The sequence below is a fragment of the Xiphophorus couchianus genome, chromosome 9, assembly GCF_001444195.1.
Source record: "Xiphophorus couchianus chromosome 9, X_couchianus-1.0, whole genome shotgun sequence".
In the NCBI taxonomy this organism is placed as follows: Eukaryota; Metazoa; Chordata; class Actinopteri; order Cyprinodontiformes; family Poeciliidae; genus Xiphophorus; species Xiphophorus couchianus.
In genome coordinates, this window is record NC_040236.1 from 25,708,903 (window position 1) to 25,728,882 (window position 19,980).

At 38.7% G+C, this 19,980-nt stretch overlaps 1 protein-coding gene across 4 annotated transcripts in view; it reads right to left on the reverse strand.

Moving 5' to 3' along the window:
• Window positions 1-19,980, reverse strand: part of naaladl2 (N-acetylated alpha-linked acidic dipeptidase like 2) — a 385,596-nt gene that overhangs the window by 109,642 nt on the left and 255,974 nt on the right. For 3 of the 4 annotated variants that reach the window (XM_028028168.1, XM_028028167.1, XM_028028166.1), the window contains 3 exons: window positions 16,033-16,125; window positions 9,115-9,302; window positions 7,733-7,861 (listed from right to left, as the gene is read on the reverse strand). In XM_028028168.1, the coding sequence (XP_027883969.1) occupies window positions 7,733-7,861; window positions 9,115-9,302; window positions 16,033-16,125 (410 nt within the window). Of the gene's footprint in view, window positions 1-6,476; window positions 7,521-7,732; window positions 7,862-9,114; window positions 9,303-16,032; window positions 16,126-19,980 lie in introns of those variants that run through there. The other variant, XM_028028169.1, reaches the window with a different exon arrangement.

A 19,980-nucleotide genomic window follows, 5' to 3' on the forward strand; every position in this document is an offset into this window, starting at 1 on the left:
AGCAAGTAGCAAGCAGGCTACCGAACAAAGTCCGTAGCCTACTTGCCTGGGCTTGTTCATCACCTCCAATAGGATACACCTGTTTCGCTTCTCCCATTAAACACAAAAAAAGTCTCGCAATCAGCAGCAGCCACATGGAGGAGGAGACGGAGACCACAACGACTGCAACTATGTCGGACACGGCTCCAAGGGAACCACCAGCTGGTGATGAGAGCCCATGGCCTTATTTAAACACAATACACTCTTTCGTGGGTGTTAAAGATTCATCGTACCGCATGCAGTTTATGTTATTCCTGCCCGAAGATGTGGAAATTCTATCTTCCAAAAACTCCCCGTCCAACTTGAAGAAACACATCGAGGTAACGTCTTATGAAATGGTTATAATCCTCCTGTTTCAGTAACTATAGCTTGGTCACTAGACACTACTGTATTGTGAAACGTTGACCATAAATGAACTTTGTTTGCCATTGTTTCAGTTCCACACGTGGTGTATTTAGCTTAGGCCTAATGTTGACTGTAGTAGGCTACCTAGACTCCTCTGTTCAAGGGGGACAGAAGCCATAGCGATAGCAATTTAGACTAAATTTAACGAATATAGGAAAGGCATGCAAGTTCAAAACCAGGTTTACAGATGCCAATAAGCTGCATTTCCCTCCCAATTCTTTTTTTCTTTTGCATAATGACCAGTTGTGTGCACCACCTACTGACTGTAGCATTGACTGATTCACTGATTTGTGAAGTAGAGTAATCGTAACAGATCTTTTCTTCATGTTGGCCGCATTTTCTGTACTATTTATTTTTCTCATTTTCAGCACTGACCTTACTTGAAGGGAAAACTTAAGGCTTACAAAAACTTTGTATTTTCTGTCCTGGAGGGTTTACTAAGAAGCTGGTTCAGTTGTAAAGCAGGTTAAGTTAAACTTGTGCTATAGGTAAAGCACCTAATTTTCTTAACTAAATGATGCCTGCAGGTATATCTATTAGCAGGTTTAATTTTGCCTGCACTTGGTTGTGTACATTATTTTAAGTGTATTTGACAAGTTTACCAAAATATAAAAAATGTCATTCAAACTGCATTTGCTTTGTTTTACTTTTTACTTGTACTTTTCATTACATTACTTGAGTACATCCATTTTTACAGTACTTTCCATACTTAAGTACAAGAAGTTTCAGATACTTTAAGACTTTAACTCAAGTAACATTTCAGTCAGTGACTTGGACTTTTACCAAAGTCATATTTTGGAGAGGTACTTATACTTTTACTTGACTCTGAGATTTCAGTACTTTATACAACACTGGTTCGCTGAGGTCGTGACATATTGTTGTGATCCAGGTTCTCGTTTATACATCTCTAGTGACCAGAGTCTCTTACATTGGCACTCTTTGAAACCAGGTTCCAGAGTGGAACATTTCCGGAACACAACCAACTGTTATCAACTCCAAGCAGAGATAAAATAATACCTGGTTTTAACTGCACTAACCAATGAGAAAAACAATTGAACCCAGGAGCATTTTTAAGAGATAAAAGGGAAGTAAGAGCACATGAAGTATTAATAAATAGTGCGTTCTTCCACTGTACAGTCGACTCCACTGGCAACCATTAGTTTGAACTACCTGCTACATGCCACCCACATACCAGCTGGAGACCAGGCACACATAAATGTGAATAAGAATACCTAATTAAAGCACAAACTTCCATCCATTTGTTTCATAGTCACCTCGCCTCCTTTCTTGCTTTCTTTCTGACCTGCTTTCTCTTGTTTCCCTTCCCTGTCCATTTACAAACTTAATGTCCATCCTCTTCCATGTACATTCCCAACAAAAAGAGTAAGTATTTTTTATTATAATTGGTTCCTAAGCACCCATTTCAAAGCTATCAGTACATTAGCATCTGGGTTTGGAAGACAAGCTCTAAGTAAGATAAGTAGCAAGTATTAAAGCCATTGTGGACAAAGGATTGATGATGTTTAAAACCATTTCTACATATTGGGAGGTGGGAGATCTATCTGGGGAGATCTCAGAGTAATGGGCCAAACAGCACAAGACCAGCAATAATACTTTTTTCTTGGACTGTTTGATAGAAGATATAACAACTCAACCTGGAAACTAGAAGAAGTTAGTAAATTGTAGCTAGGGGTGCATTCACACCAGCCCTGTTTCATCTACTTTATTCAAACTCCAGCTCATTTGACTAGAAGGTCCGGTTTGTTTGCATGACATGGACCAAAAAAGTGAACTGTGGTCTGCCTAAAACCCTTAGTCTCAGTTTGATTACAATGAATTCTAGCACAGTCTGAATGCATATGTGAATGCCAAGCAGACTGGACACCGCTCCAAAAGCAGAAAGTGTACAATAGCGCAAAGACAAAAGAAAAATCCCACAATCGCTTAAACTTGACGTGACTCCATTTTTGTTTATAAAGAAGGAAGTTGGAAGGATTTTTTCTGTTGTTTTCTTTGTTGGTTCTTGGTGCAGCGCCACCACAGGCGAGGGGGAGAAAAGGTTTTCAAAGGGTTTGGATCATTTACCACAGTACAGCATGAAAGTGAACCGCAACAGCTGAAAATGTACCAAATGTTGCAACATTGATTCCTAATTGAACCAAGTCTATTGGACTATTTGGTGTTAAAACACAGTAAGAGTGTGAAGCCAAAACATTCCTCCATTTGTCACATCAGCTTCATAACACCATTCACAACTTCAGCATGTCAGGATTTCAGCATGTAGAACATTTCAAAGCAATGATGCCCGCTTCCTGTCCTTCAAACCATCTAACTCAAATTAATGGCAGCAAAAACGCTTCTGAAAACCAGACAGAACTTTATCTTTTTTTTTTTACTTCTTTCCAAAGATGACATGCTTGATTCCAGAACTTCGTTCCTAATCCTGTATTTTTCCTCTACAAAGATTCTGAAGGTCCCCATGTACTTGGGCATACTTCAGTCTGTGGAAAACTGCATGTACCTGAAGTGGACATCTGCTGTGCACAACCACACAAAGCTAAATTTTTACAAAATTTTTACAGCTTTTGTACTCTGTGTTGCACAGTAAACTGTTCAGCAGGAAACAGTGTTCACATTGAACTGTTTTGTATGTGACACCGAGCTGATAAGGCTGCCACAAGACATGGAGCTAAGAATCCAACTAGCTCAGCAAACTTGCTGGTATCTATTTAGATTGTGGGAAATGAATGAATTTGTCATGAGAAATATAAGCAATTGGTACGCTCGACTATGGAATCTTAACCGTCCAGGGACAGTAATATGTGCAGAGTCTCTGTACTTTTCTTGACTCAGCAACTTAGTGTTCTCTCCCAGATAAATCCATTGTTATAGCTGGCAGCCATGTTTGTAGATAAACATGGCTGTCAGTGACACTGGGACATTACCGTTTATTGGTGATGTGGCAGAGGACAGAAGTCGAATATATTCTGAGGTCTTAAGAGACGTACGGTGTGCTCAGATCCAGCTAGATGCAGCCAAACTGATAGGACAGCATTTCATTGTCCAGATGCACAATAAGCCAAAACACAGTCAACGCAACCCAAGAACTTATTACAGCAAAGAAGTGGAACATTCGCAAATGATCAAGTCCATTACCTCATCTGAACCTGACTGAGAATTTGACTTGCTGAAGACTAAACTTTGGACAGAAATGCCCACAAATAAACAGGATATCTGGTATCCTAAATGTTACATGAACATTAAGTGTTTCTGTCTCCGTGATGTAATTTATTAATGTCTGTATAATTTTTATACTTGTACAATTCTTCAGAGGTTTGCTTTTGTATATATTATCAAAGTTTTGAAATGATCCTTTAATTTAGTTTGCTACAAAACAATGGAAAGGAGAAAACCCAACATCTAGTGGTGAACGTGGGTTCTGGTTGTAGTCATTGTCAGCAAAGGGTTTTTTAACAAGGTATAGGAAATTAACATTTTCATTTCATTTTTTTAACTTGTCCAATTACTTTGACCTAATGAATGCTTTTGTTTCTTCCAGGTTTATTCAATCTTTTTGTTAAAATTTACCAATGTCCACAAGCAGGATGGATGAGAGAGCCTAAATTGGGCTGGCCAAGCCCAGCCCAATTTGAAAGACTTCTCTGAAAAGAAAACAACAAATTTAGATGAGTTTATTGTCCATAATAGACAGAACCTTCTTCAGTGTCCTCCTCTCCACCCAACACATTCTCACTCCAACACAGTTTCCAGGGACTCCAGCCTTAGTCCCAGTACAGAGCCAGCTTTCCTGATGATTTTGTCCAGTCTATTAGAGTCGCTGGCTCTGATGCTGCTTCCCCAACACACAGCAGCAAAGAAGATGGCACCGGCAACAACACTGTGATAAAAGGTCTCCAACATCTTGCTGCACACATTGAAGGATGTCAGCTTCCTTAAAAAATAGAGTCTGCTCATCTCCTTCCTGCACACAGCGTCAGTGTTAGATGCCCAGTCCAGTCTGTTGCCGATTACAACTCCCAGGTATTTGTAATCCTCCACCTCCTCCACCACTTCCCCTTTGATCTTTAGTGGCCGTGAAGTATGGTGGGCTAAAGAAGACGGGCTTTAATGACGAGAAAGACAGTCAAAAGCTAGATCCCAATAGTGTGCTTGAGTTTATTAATTTATTTTCCCTTAATTGAGTAAACTACAAGAATGGCACTTTCCTTTGGGGATTCAGAAAGTGTTGTTGCATTCAGTTCATTAAAGCGCAGCAGAATATTGTGCAACCTTAGCTGATTTTTGTATTTATTTTCCTGTGGAGACGTTACTTTAAAAATCAGGACGTTTCTCACTTCATTATAGCAGAATAAAGCAGCCCAGGCCTTTTTAGTAATTACTTCAAGCTACAGCAGAGGAGTAAAGGCACACTGAAATGCAGCTGTCCGCTTTTTAAATCATGTATCTTTCTAGATCCAGGGCAAGAGAATATATTCTCTGAAACCAATATCGTTAGTGTTCTGTGGAACCAAAAAAAAAGAAAAGAAGTGAGAGATATGATTGGGAGATTTTAATGATGTAAATCTAAAGGTGTGGGGATGCAGTGCCTGCTGGTGATGAAGGAAGAGATTATGGAGTGATATTAGAACAAGGCAGGTGGGGAGAGAGGGAGGTAATGCTAAAGAAACATGAACTAAAAAAAGAGTTGAAAGCGGCAATAGAGGGAGAAAAGGACTGAGAGCGTTAATGAGGCATTATCAGGCAAAAGTTTCCATTGTAAAAAGAGACTGCAGAAGTTAGGGAACATCTCTGCCAGAGCAGATTGGCAAAACAATCCCAGGTTTCAATAGAGGGACAGTTTAAAGCAGCAGTATACATTTTTAATAAAAAATATGTTTGTTCATGGTCATAGTGACCGTATGTGTTAAAACAGTCTCTATGTTGTGACAGTAAGGCATAAGACAGATAATCTGGAAAAAATAAAAATAAAAAAATCAAGCTCCTCTCTGTGGTCCTACTGCCATCTGCAGAAATACACCGCTCCCCAGTCAGAATCAACCAATCAGAGCCGGGGAGAAGCTCTTAGTTGGACTCACTCTTTCTATTCCAGTAGGGGGCTCTACACTTTGTTTTACATGAAGTCAAAGTGACTTGATGGCAAACCAGAAGTGGTTTTAAGTCACCACTGACTGAAGCAAGCAAGCCAAGTTAACTTTCCAACTACAGTAATTCCCAGTGTGGTGAGTTGATAATGAATGTTAAACTATTCAGATATATGTTTTATATGTCGGTTTTGGCAAACTATCTCTAAGCTAATGAAAATGCTAGTGGTTTTGTGGGTTATTTTGTACATTAGCAGCTAATTAGCATAATGCCGTCCCTTGTATATTGTACAGGGATGTTTAATTCTGATGTTTATTGGGGCTTGCCATACAAATGAATGTTAAGCTGGCAGTTAGAACGGAATGATCCAAAATGCCAACATGCAGTGACTGGACATAACTTCCCCATCTTTGAGTCTATAGGGATTTCTCTTTGTCTTTTGCTCTTTTTACAATTGCACAACAAAAACAATATATTTATTACTGACAGAAATTCAAACAATCTTTATTTAATGGTAATAATAAACAGCCTTCTGTCTGGAATCTAACCAGTCCAAACAGTTTTAACCTTAACTTGTATTTAAATTAGATATAGCTGTTGCCACATCCCTCATGACCCGCCCTCTCCTAAGTGAAATTAAAGCTGCAGTATGCAACTTTATATAAAAAAAAAATATATATTTATATATATATATATATATATATATATATATACTGTATATTACATACAGTATTTGTTAGAACTGTCATAATGTTGTGAAAGTATGGCATGACAAATAATCTGGAAAAAATAATTATTTATTTATTATTACAATCACCTTATTAATGTCCTCTGTCAACCATATGACAACAAGCCTTCCAGTGGTGTGTTACACTTTGCTGTTTCACCCATTAGTGTGGATAAAAATAGGTGACAGCTGACAGCGAGCCATTAGGTCTTGTACCATGGGTTGGAGTATAAATGGAGGCTAAATATATAATATAGGTGTACTTGTTTATCTTTTTCAAGGCAACACCTCAAACAGACTACATCCTTGTGACATATCATAGGAAAGATATCAGGAGGAATATAAAGGACCTCCACAAATCTGGGTCATACTTGGGTACAATTTCCATATATCTGAAGATGTCCATCAAGTCAAGCAATTGTATGCAACTATGAACATCATGAGAATGCCCTGCTATGAGATGAGTCCTGTACCAATGAAGGGAAAAATGCCATTCAGAAAGAAAGAAGACATTCCAAAAGCAGCATAATAATCCAGATTACAGCTTTCTCATACACAAATCTATGCAAAAATCTATCTTCCACAGACAAGTCATTTGATCAGATGAAACTATAGTTGAAGTGTTTGGCTAACATCACCAATGTTACATTTGGAGAAACCTCAGGATAGCATCCAAAATGTGAAGCATAAGGCAGTATGATGATGATGAGAAGACATTTCACTACTGGAGGGAACTGGTGCACTTTACAAACTACAATGAATCAAAAGGAAATAAGATGAAGCATGAATTTTCTAGCAAGATCGCAAGTTATCAGCCGGTAAAATAAAGACGGATCACAAACAATCTTGCCTCAACTACTAAGTTTTAACATTGTTTTGGGAACAACAAAGTTAATGTTTTGAAGTGGTTACCACAAATCCTTGACCTCTAGCCCAAAGAAAATGTGTGTGCACAGCAGAAAAATATGTGTGGGAAAAAAAACATGACTTGGTTACATTCATCTTTGTCAAGTGGAATGAGCAAAAACTCCAGCAAACTGTTGTGAGAAGCTTCTGGAAGGTTATTCAAAATATTTTGACCCAATTTATGCACTTTGAAAGGTAACTGTACCAGATACTTTGGAAATGTCTGTAAATGATTTAATTTGAAGAAATAAAATAAAAATGTCTGCGATGGACCGGCGATCTCACTAGGGTGATCCCGCTTCTCGCCTGTTGACTGTTGAACAGAAGCACCAGCATCCCACTGGGTTTGACAATGGATGGAAAATAAAAATGTTGTCACTTTGGCATTCAGTACACAGAGTTGGAGTAATTCTAAACTGAAAGGTTTGGTCTGATTTAATGTCACACTGAGAAAAAAACTTTGTGTCTTTGCAGTACGTGCAAAGACACAGAAGGCCTGTTGGAGAATGTATTGTTCAGTTGTGTGTATTATTAAGTTGCATAAGAACTTACCCTTTGTATATCGGAGGTCAGTTGCAGCAGAGTTGGAGATGCTGTAGCTTGAAGTGTCTCAGTCCCTTGAACTGGAGAGTTCAGACTCACGTAGGCCACAGCACTGCTCTGAAGGACAACACTGTTATCCTGCAGGAAGAACCGAGAAAAAGGAGTTGGGAATCAAAGTTATGGAAACAAAAAATGCCGTACCAACCTCACACAGTGACATCATAATAGTTGGGCATCAGAAGATGCATCAATGTTTGGCTTATGTCATTAATAATTTACTCAATAATTTATTATTGAATAGATTATTAAGAACATTAAAATCATTTAGCTTAATCAGAGCACCAACTCCAGTCTCTCATTAAAGAATGAATTCAGATTACTAGCAGAAGAAACTCACACAAGTAGTTATAACTGACACACTGATTTCCAATCAAGTCTGACAATTATTAACAAAATAACCAAACTTTACAGCTGAATTATTCTGTGAAAAAAAATCTTTCTTTAATGACTAAGATGCAATCCAGCTGCAAATGAAATGACAAAGAGAATATAGTTATTGCATAATAAAATGGGATTCAAATCAGATTGATGAACAAACTATGACAAAGTGAGACTGGAATACTGAAAAATGAACTTCAAAATTAATTACCTAATTCAGCAAGAAAACAAGGGAAAAGCCTGATTTACAGAACCATAAATGCAGCATACAGTTTCATAAAACAGAGTAACCTCATCCCTCTGGTGGAGGAGGAGGGAGATAAATAAAAAACCGGGAAGGTCACTGTCCAGACTCAGACCAGCCCACCACCTTAACCAAACAACTCAGTCATGTGTTTTGGCTAACCTCTAGCTAGACAAATTAATCATAGTAGGAGGTCTTTTATGACCACAAAGTGGACGTCTGTGCAAAGTAATCTAGGAAAAGAGAGAAGGACGCAGAAGGCAGAGATGGAGAAGAGAGGCAAAGAAAGGAGCCGATGAATTCTAGCAGCTCTAAATTCAGTTGTTCTGGATCCAGTCTCTAACATGAGGAAGACTCAAAATGGCAAAGCAACGACATAACAGAATATCACAGCACATATTCACCAAAACATTAAGCAAGCTTTGAACAGAAAATCGAATAACAATAACTGTCTTCAGCACAAGAAGTGATTAGAAATTAGTTTTGGTCAGTTTGTGAATAAAAATGGATTCCTACATTGTCTACCATTCGGAACTGTTGGCATATTTGTCACCCTATCATCACTCCACAATGACCTTCTACCTAAGTTAAAGCTGATTCTCTCCACTAAAGTTGAGTTCAATTTCTCTCTATCTACTCTTCATTTGTAAGTCTCTCTTTAAGCACAAAGCTGGCATTACAGAAAGTAAACGTTCCTCGTATCTCTGACCTTTCCCCACTCGTAGGACCCAATGTTCCCCAGGGCTGTGCCTCCCCATGAGCAGAACACAGTGGTACGGTCCGGCACCCATCCCTGTTTGGTCTGCTCTGTTAGTGCTGCGATGAGTTGAGTCATAATGGCCGAAGTTCCACCTCCCTGGTCGCTGTCATGACGACTGCCAACCAGAACGTGGCGATCTGAAAACAGAAAAAAATGAAATAAATAAATTGCTTTGGTGAAATTGCAGAGACTCATCCTTAGTAATAAATAGTTTTCTTTAACCTGCCTTACTGCTGAAATGTGCTATACAGATAAACTTGATTGATTGTTCATAACTCCTTGATCTGTTTGCTGATTGGTCATGATGAAATTTGTCCTGAGAAATCCAGCTGATAAGTCCTCCAACTGGCCAGGCCAAAGAAAAGGTTCAATGGTTCAATATTTATGCTTAAAATATTCCATTTATAGATTTTGGTTATGTGGATGCTGTGGGGTGTGAAGTTGGATGAAATTTAATTGTTTTATTATTAACAGGGCCAATTTTTTTCAATAGCTCTTAAGCTCATTTTGATGACCTCTCAGCCGTATTAGAGGCCACTTGAATATTATCAGGACAAAATAATAAACACCAATTCTAAGAGAAAACACAATAAGGTAGAAACAGAAGAAAAATCATTATTCTTGCAGGTGTGCCACTTAGTTTAAAATGGTATTTTTCATATTTTCAACCCAGCTGGTACTACTGTGGAAACACGGAGGCCAATATGCAGAAGGGAGGATGAGTGTGGGATGATATTATGTTATCCATTTTGCTGGTGTGCTCTTCTTCTTTATATTCCTGGCACTGGTAATAACAATGTTTTCTGCAATATAATTTCATATTTAGATGATACATGTATAATAACCTTCTTTGATAAGAACACATTAGGCAAAGTACCTAATGTTCTTTCATATTCTCTCTGCCCCATGTTGCTCTAATTCCTTCTGACTAAAAGTGCCATCTCTTCTTATGAACCTCGTGACAAGGTTTCATCCATTTAAAAGGACAAACGGTATATTCAGAAGTAGCCGCTGCCCCTCTCGGCTGAAATGGAAGCCGCCACCTGCTAAGCCAGGCCGCAGATTTTTTTTCAAAAATAATAATTCAGCAAAATAAAAACGTTAAATTTCGACTCATCTGCGACAGCAGCGCTGCCTCCAGACACAGACACTGATGAGCTCACACTTCGCACCGCAAGGTCACTTACTGTTTGAACAACTTAATGATGCACACCTGTTGTGAACATCACTGCTGGGTTAAATATCTGCATTCAGAAAAGCACACAATGATAATGTTGGGAAAATGACAGGGGGACAAGGCAACCTCTCCACAGCAGAGCCACCATCTGTTCAATATTTAAACACCATCAGGCTTCCTGGCTTTATTTTTCTCTGTTGATAATAAATGTGGAGTTGATTTCAGTAAATATGTAAAACGCAATGAATTTATACTGCAATTCTGTTCTATTGCTGGTTTTGGCATTCCATAATTTGATCGTCTTAATGTGGAGAAAGTGCAATATAAATATTGTTATTATGGCAAGTAAATGCTAAATATTCCTGATGTAACTATAAAAAGCTTAGCTGTCTGACCTCAGCTAGGAAGAAAATAGAATGAAGGAGATGCGACGCAGGAAACAGGTTTATTGTCACGCACTAAAAGAAGATTTAAGACTTTTAAGATTACAACAGAAAGCTGTTTAAAACACACCAATAGATTGCTTTGTGTCAGTTTTAGTCATCATGAGTTATTATGATGGAACATTTGCTGACTCATGAAGCATGCAGCATCCATGCCCCTCTGGTTAGATAAGTTGCAGTTATCACGTTTTCTCAGCTGTGTTAACAGCATAATGTCAACCACACAAGTTGCTTTATCCATCAAAACTGTCTTCATGTTCAAATGTCCCTGTGGTCACATTCCTTACTAAATCTTTCATGCATGACTTATGATCTTTTATGTTAGAATTTTTTTTCCAAAGTGATTTTGATTTTTTAAGGCATAAAATGGTGGGGGGAAAAGTTGCAAAAAAAGAAAAAAAAATATACATATTTGCATGATCAGTTGTAATTTTTTTTAACCTGCTCTACAGTAGAAGGAGGGACTGGATATTCCTGAGTTGCTTTTTTGTCTGTCTGCCATTTTGGATTTAACAGAAATTTTCTTGCACATGCAGTGGATGGTCAGCAGTTGATAGTGTCCTGTATGATGCACTAGTGTCCACTTAATTATATGTTACAAACTTAGATTTCTATAAATTGAACAATAAACACTAAGGGTAAGTACATGTAAATTGAACATTACATCTCCATCTCTTTCCTGTCCTGATGGAGTCTCTCCTCCTGCTCATCATCATTGATCCAGATTCTCAGGAAACCGATCCAGAATTGACACAAGTCATGCATTTTGATGCTCATGTTGCTCCATAGTTCAGAAAGTTGACCTGATTGACCAAAACCAATGTGAATTTTGGATTCAGCACATCAACATTACCCTAAAACAGTTGAAAACCCGACAATTTCTTGGCTGTTGACCAGTGTAATTCACATATATAGAAATGAATCTCATCCCCGGCTCACATTTTCTGTTGACTATTAACTTTTTTTAAGACACTGATGCCTGATTACAGCTGACAGAGAGAGGAAGTGAAACTAATAATTTGGGGCGTAAAAGGTTTATGTCCAGGAGCAAAAATAAAAACATCAAGCATTGGATTATTAAGATTCTTAAGAAATTATGGACTATTGCTGCTGGGTGTGTTTGTGTGTGTGTGGCGGTGCTCCTTTGGGACACGTCCCACAGGTTTAATTTATTTAATATCTGTGAATGTTACAAACTTTCTCTGCCTTTGAAGTGCCTATAATTCAGTTTCACAGAGTAAATCCTGTGAAATGATCACCAGTTTATGGCCAGAACACCAGTTTTATTTCCCCAACAGCAGCTGTCGCTGCTCCTCTCTTCCATCCTCTCCACTAAAGTGAGAAAACCCGGAAACTGCTCCAAGATTTGTCGATAGATTGACTTTCATGGCAGCCGCAACCAGTCTGAATCTTTCATTTGTTCAAATGTTTGGGATTGGACTACAAAGATGTTATCTTGGATCATGTAGGAAGGATTCTATGGTAATGGTGATGTGATGCAGCCCATGAGGAAACAGCCAGATGAAGGAGGAAGGAAGAAATCTCATAATAGATAACTGGGTACAGCAGGCTGTCAATAATAATAATAATACATTTTATTTGTATGGCACTTTTCTAAGTACACAAAGACACATTGCAGGAGTACAATGACAGAAAATCAAACTGGTGAAGAAGGCCCAGCACAGACTCCATTTCCTGAGAGTCCTCAAGAGAAACTACATTTCTCAAAAACTGCTGGTGTTCTTCTGTCAATGCTCTATTGAAAAAAAAAAAAAATCTGCTGTTGTCTCTGTGTGGATCTCCAGCTGGAACAGTGAGTTCCAGGGTGGGGCAGCGATGGGGAAGGCTCAGTCTCAGGTGTGGAGCTTGGTATAAACCAAAAACCACCTATAATTTTCCATCCACTCCACAATTATGCCAAACATGATGCTCTGGCAAAAAGCTCATATAAAATAAATGGATGCGTGTGGTTGTAATTTGGACTAAATATGAAAAAGAAATATGAATATATTAGCCCTTTCATGCATAGTGGTCACTGCAGTGGACAGCTAAGCCATTATCTTGTGTTTCTTCCATTTTTTGATGTTATAAATGCACAAAAAACACTTAATACACTCTGTTAGAAAACATTTTTTTTCCTCCTAAAACCTTTTTTGGATGAGAAATATTAACAGAAATGAACTGATAATGTCACAAAAATGTCTTCAATTTAGTCAGAAGATCATATTTCTCTAAATCAAATTAGAATAAAAACCTGACCTGATTGAGGAAAAACAGATGTCATTTTTGGATTCAGAGGTGCAAAATAGTCCTAATTCAATTGAAAAAACATAGACAAGTACCAAAAAAAATTTTTTTTGTAATCCTGTGTTATTGAAGGCCTGGTAAATGAAGTGGAAATGCAGGAAGACGGCGAGGCCATGCTGGTTCCTAGAAAATGCTCCTGGAGTGGAAACCTGATCAGTGCAGCACACCACACTGCCGACTGTCTGCTTGTTTAACTGAAATCCTGGCACTACAGCGTAGTGCAGCTTCCAGGCTAAATCCCTCAAACACTAACTAGTGTGAACTTCTTCAAATCAGTCATATGCTAAAGTTCAACAGACTTCTTTTATTTTAAGGGGTTTTGTGTGTGTATTTTACACAGTAGAAGATGACACGCTTCATCCCGAAATCGCTAGTGAATGAGTAACATTAGAGGAAACCATGTTTTTTGTTGCTCTTTGGCTGAAGCAAACTGCTGAATGTTAAAAAGGATCAGCTGTGATTTAATGCATTCAGCAGAAAAGATTTTCTTTCTAACCAGTTCTGTCCTAAAGATAAAGCTTTTGAGGCAATTTGTGCCGATTGAAGTATTCATATTTTTCATACTTTGGTAATTTTTTTGGTTAATCTTCTCATTCAGACATTTACCATTTTGTAGAAGATTAGAAAGAACATCAGCAAGAGGTCTAAGCAAATCTGTTGACTCTCAAGTATGAGTGTCGGAAAAATAATAGCTTATAGTGATGGTCAGAAAATTAGATAAAATAAAATCTAACTTACAATAAAAAAAAATAAATAAATAACTTGGTGCTTAAGTTTGAATTTAACACACATTTTTCCTCGTTCTAAACTTGGCACTAAATCCCAAATTGCTCACAAGTCTTTGTATTTTGTATGAATGTGAACATGAAGGGTAAAGCGCAGTCCACATGACTACACACACGCTACACACAATTAGTCCGTTTACCATTTTTGAAATTCTTTTGAAGTTGCTGTAGGGAACTTTTACAAAATGTTTCTTTATTTTACATGTTAGTTAAAACTGTCACCCTGTTGTGATAGAATAAAATCTTTGTGGTCCAACTGTACAAATACACAGCTTAGTCAGAAACAACCAATCAGGGAAGGGTTAGACTGAACGTTATGCTGGGTAAAATCAGAGGATTGAAGAAAACTTTACATCTGAGGATAATGTAAAATATTACTGTCATAGCAGTTCACAATGAACCAAAAAGCACTCTGCGATGTGTTAAGGCAATAGTCACTGATTATTTTATAACATTATATTTTAAATATCTATTCCAATGGAGAACTTCATCAACAATGTTTTTTCTCCTCAACTACAGCAGAAATTAGCTTTTGTTTAAAGGTACAAGGCTTTGACTGCAGGATTCACATGCGTGGGAGCAAAGAGTATTTTAAGATTTATTATGATGCTGCCTGTCTTTGTGCAGCCATAAAGTACATAAAGCTGGGCAGATAGGCCTGATGCGAGCATGCATGAATATTCATTTTGCTCATGTTTGAGTGTAGAACATGCATATGATCAAATGCCAACAACCAGTTGAAGTGTTGCTACTTGCGGAGATTTGTGGCCCACATTATGTGTTTTAGTGGCCCATTATGTCTGCTTAATATCACACTGTAAATCAGCGAGGTAATTTTCCACTGGTGAGTGGGCAGGACAGGTAGGGTTGCACCACAGCAGTGGGAGTGGAGGGGGAGGATGTGTAAGGAGCAAGGCTGTTGAGGAGAGGCAAGGACAAGATGAAAAAACCTTTGATTTACTGACAATAAAAGAAAAAGAGACAAAACGAGTCAGAAATTCACTCCCTGGAGCATCAATGAAGTGTGAGCCACTATGGACTCAAATCCTGCTTTACAAGTTCAACATTATAATCTAAACACATTGAAAAAATGTCCAGGTTGTGTGTGTTTCACCAGTGGAGGAGCTTCTATTTTTTTCAAACTTCCTGTAAATGTTAGCTGTGTTGCTATGCTAAAAGCTAGCTGCAGCCTACTTCCACACAGTGGACAAGGTTTGGCTTCATCTTTATTACTGTCCTCTTTTCTTACCATCACAGCTTTTGAAGGCAAAAAAATACAATTTCCTTTTCTACCGTGCTGATAATAAGCTGCTACATCACTCACTCAAATGTAAAGGTCCTTCGTAAGTTTAAGATTTTGCTTAATCTAACATGAGAAATTGATACACTGTTCCATTTTTAGAAGAAGTGACATTGCTTTCAAAGCAAAAACTGCTCAACTCACTGTATGTAAGAGGCAACAATGGACTTCAAATTGGAAAAGAAATATTTGAAGCTTTTTGTTTCGCAAGGAAATGACTAGAAAGCATTAATATCAACAATCAGTGTGAAACAGCAAATGTACATGGTGGTGACAAGAATTTGTCAAGTACAAATATATTTCCTCCCTGTTTTTGATATTTTGCCACACTTAAATGGTTGAATTAGTCAAACAATTTTTATTTTCAGACAAGCAAATCCAAAAAGCAGTTTACAAATAATAATAATAATAAAAAAACTACTCAAACCTGACTGGGTTTTTTTTGTCTACATAAACTTAAAGCTGATGGTGTCACCCTTGGCAACACCTGCCATAAAGTGATAATCAAAGGAGGAGGTTTTATGAAAATGGGTTTGATGATCTCAGACATACACATGGCCCAACCACGGCTAGAATTAAAAGTGTCTGTAGACCATTGTCATTTAAAGGTCTACAGACCATTAATTGATGAAACTATCGAAGTCAAACTTCATTGATTTACAAACTGGATCTTTTTTTTTTATCAGATTCTTTCAATAAGAATGTGAAGGAAACATTCTGTCATAAACCAAGTCCAATGCTCTGGGTGTTTTGATGGTTCAGTGTAGCTTAAAACTCAGTGAGTTTTAATGAGTTCTGCTTTAAGATTGTTCAGTTGATTTGCTCTGTTCACATAAATGTTCATTTCTTACAAACCTGGGTTTTTTCTTCCTTTCAGGTATCCAACAACGTTGTAAATCTTCTTGTAGGACATCTGGTTTCCAATGGTCACAGTAATCTTCTTTCGCTCTGGGATAAAAACAGATCAAAAAAGACATTACAACATGTATTCTGTTTATTCAGTCTGCTCGACAATGACACAGCCACTGTTTTCGGTCTCAATCAGCAGCTTTAGGTTCTGTGGTAAACCCTGTCTTCTTGCTCTTCAGGAGAAGAAGAAGAAGAAAACGTTTCCGTTTGCCACTATGCCTCACTCTTCTTCACTCTCGGCTTCTCCTGCCATCAGCTCTACATTTACACAATTGCTGGCTGCACTTACCTGCCAAATTTTCTGCTCTGTCTGTAATGTCTCCAGCCTGCTGCTCATTCACTCACCACCCACAGTCCCTCGTCGCCCGCCTCTCACTGCAGTCCACTCAGTCATCAGACATTTTCCCTTCTTTTATCTTTCCTCTCTATTCCCTACCATCATCATGCCCTTCTATTGACTTTTGCAATAACTGGAACTAGGTGACAAGAGACTACAAGTCTTGGAAACATATTCATACCCTTCAATATCTTTTTAGCATACGTTATCATACTGCAACCACACAACTCAGTGCTTATTAAGATTATACTTGACAAACTAAATCAAAGACGTTTATACATGTTAAGTCAAACAAATATGATACATGGCTTATAAGAACTTTTTAAAACCTTTAGTGACCGACCCTGCTGAAGAAAAGCATGAACACATGGTCCGGATAGAATGAGTGTATATATACAGTATATATATATATATATATATATATACACTCACTCTGAAAAGTAACATCTGCTCCCCAAACATAGACACCTGATAAAAAGGGAAGCTATATTGGTGGGAGCTGTTGCTAGTGGAAGGACAACCAAGGGGCCGTTGCTCAGGAGCTCAAGAAAATCAGTTTCACATTTTGCACAAGAGTTTGCATTGTACAACTCTATCTGTGTCACCACCAAATGAGTCCAGTCAGACCAACACAGACTCCAGGAAATATTGCATGTCAAAGTCTTTTCCCATGTCTGTTGACAGTTTTTTCTCCCTCCATTAGAACTGGGGAGATCTCTTGGGAAAAGTGTTTGCCTAGCTTTTGGATTGCTGTGTGGATAAGACTCGCACAGCATGGGATGGATGAAGCCTCTAGAAAAACCTTTTTCTGAGCGAGACACCTCCTGGTGATGATGCTCAGGTTCAGGACACTTTGAAAAGTGGCATTCACCCAACTGTTTTGGAGTTTGTTGGAGAATTTCTCCTCCTTGTTTCCTATGTCCATTTGTCCATGTCCTGCAACCTCCGTCCTCCCTACATCTGGGATGTCTGAGCCAACTCTCTGTTCAGAATTAATGTACAGGGAGTAGTTGACTAGTTGACAGGCACTCTTAAATGTGCCCTGTAGAGAACTCTTCTCTGGCAAAGCCAGAGATGGAACCGATGAAGGCAAAGCTTGTGCTGTCAGTTCAGCAAAAGCTTTGGCTATGAGGTCTGTCGCAGATAAATCTTCCCCAGCAGGGTTAGATTTTTCTACAACTGTACTCTCACACTCAAGATTGTGTTGTACGTTAACTTTGAACAAACTTCCCCAGACAAATCAGTTTGTTCAAAGACAGTACAGTCGTCCTCAGTACTGTCTCGTATAGTCTCAGTCAGGTCAAAGTCTGCGGCCAATACAGATGTAAATATCGGATTGGTGCATCTCTAAGACAAAATAATTTTAACCTTTTTGTTTTGATTTGTGGAATTAAATTTGTTTTGTTTTAGCTCAAATTTCTATTTGGCTTCAAAAACTGGTGAAAAAAAAATATTTTTAAGCAGTTAAGATTCAATAACCTGAAATTTATTATTTATTGCTTCACCTCATATTCACAAACATCACAAAGACCAGATGAGTTTTGTGGAAAGAATTGCTAAAATTACTGTGACTGTGCTTTATTCAGAAACGAGAAGCACTGAAAACATCCACACACACGACTACATGCCCACACACGCATACACTGCTGGGAGATTCACGTGACTTAGCATGCAGTGGAAGCTGTGACTGCCAGCTCTGCTGCCATGCTGGACGGCTGTGAGCTCAAGGGGGCTGATGGCTGGATATCTGAGGGAAAATACAGACGAACCGCCAGTAAAGATGTGAAGCGGGGGCTCAAACTGTGTGTGACAGAGGTCCCCTGCCTGCAGCACCACAGCATGACAGCCCACTTTCCCCAGCTCCGCTCCTCCGACCCTCCCAGTCCGCCCGTCTGCTTGCCCTCTCGCTCCTGTTTAATGCATTATAAAAATTCACTGCTCTCTCTTATCTGAGCCACATAACCCATTTATCACTTTTGACAATGGCCACAAATGACTACAGCTAAAGAGAGGGGATGGAACATGTGGCCCTTATGCGTATTCAGTCTGCAGACATACAGAAGCAGAGAGCGTGAGAGAGATTTGTCAAATAGCGATTCCCCTTCATGATGAATGAGTTTACAGATGGGGCCGTTTCTGTATGTAAGAGCTTTCAGAGAAGATTTTGTTATTTAAAGACACTAAAATGTGTCTCTGATTCTTGCAGAATAAATCAAACATAGTATCATACCTGTATTCATAAAAAAACATATAGCTGGCCCAGCCATCCATTTGTTTCATTTATTCATGACATCCAAATTTAACAGTGTCACAGTAAGAAAAACCTGGTGGAAACTATGGAGACTTTTTGACTTCCTCTGATTCAGTCTGTCCTTATGAAAAAAGGACCAAACATGCCTGTTACGGTCACTGACCTCTAGGGGCTCTCTTCATGAGAGAGCTCTTTCTTTGTGTTTCAGCTTTAACTGGCTGCCACAGGTGCAATGTGTTGGAGCTCGTCAGCCACCCCATAAAGAGCTTCAACCGGAGATGTCAGATCCGTTTTTTCCTTGGGCCTTGATCTGATGTGATCTTGTCAGTGAGCTGATTGTTTGTGGAGACTTTGTATGGTTTTGCTGTGAGCATTCTTGTGAAGCATCAAGTGTATAACTTAAGTTTCGTTTCTCTTCACAGTGGAAGCTGGTAGGGGTTCTCTGCCATTTTGTTTAACTGTTTTCTCCTGTTTTTGGTTAGTCAGGGAGTTCAGGTATTGTACTTTCTTTTTCAGTTCTCTTCTAGAAAGTGTTTCTATTTTACAATTAAGAGTGGAATGTTATGTTTGTTGTTTTGGCCTTGGAGACCCTGACGTTTAAAGCTTCCTTGTGCTTGTTGTCTACTGTGAGTGACATTTTACTTGAACTGCAAATTAAATTATATTTTTGGTACTGACACCAACTGTTTAGGTGGCCTTCTTTTTGTGTTCCACCCAGTGCCAGACCTGACCCTTACTGGTTTTGTGGGGGGTTGTAACAATGCCCAAAACATCAGGAAAAGAACGGTGTGTCTCTACGGGTCTGGCTCTGTGGGTACAATTTCCTGCTGGCTAACTGTGACACTTTCACTTTCTGTTTAAACAGTCCAAGTATAAACATGGGTCTATTCAGCCACTCTGCTGTGCAGGAAGGAGATGGGTCCAGAGATGAATATGTTTGGGTGAGAAAGGTGTGAAAAACATCCAAACAAAAAAATGTAGGTGCTGGCTGAAGATCTGAAGTCCTGTTGAAAGAGAAGGTCACCAGAAGGCAACAATTTGCCTGCGACTTCTGAGAAGACTCTGTGTTCCCGTCAACACTTTGAAGTGCTGCATTAGAAAAGGTTAGATGGAAACAGCAAAATTATAAATAACTTTGAAAGCAGTCCAAACCTCCAAGCTTGGAGGGGATGACTCTCCATTTTTCTGAAAAGTGTGGTCCATGCTGGTTTACAACCACTACATATAGTTTATTACAGCCATGCATAACGTCTTCATCAGATGAAATGGTTGATCCACACACGTCTACTTCAAAATAGTTAGATTG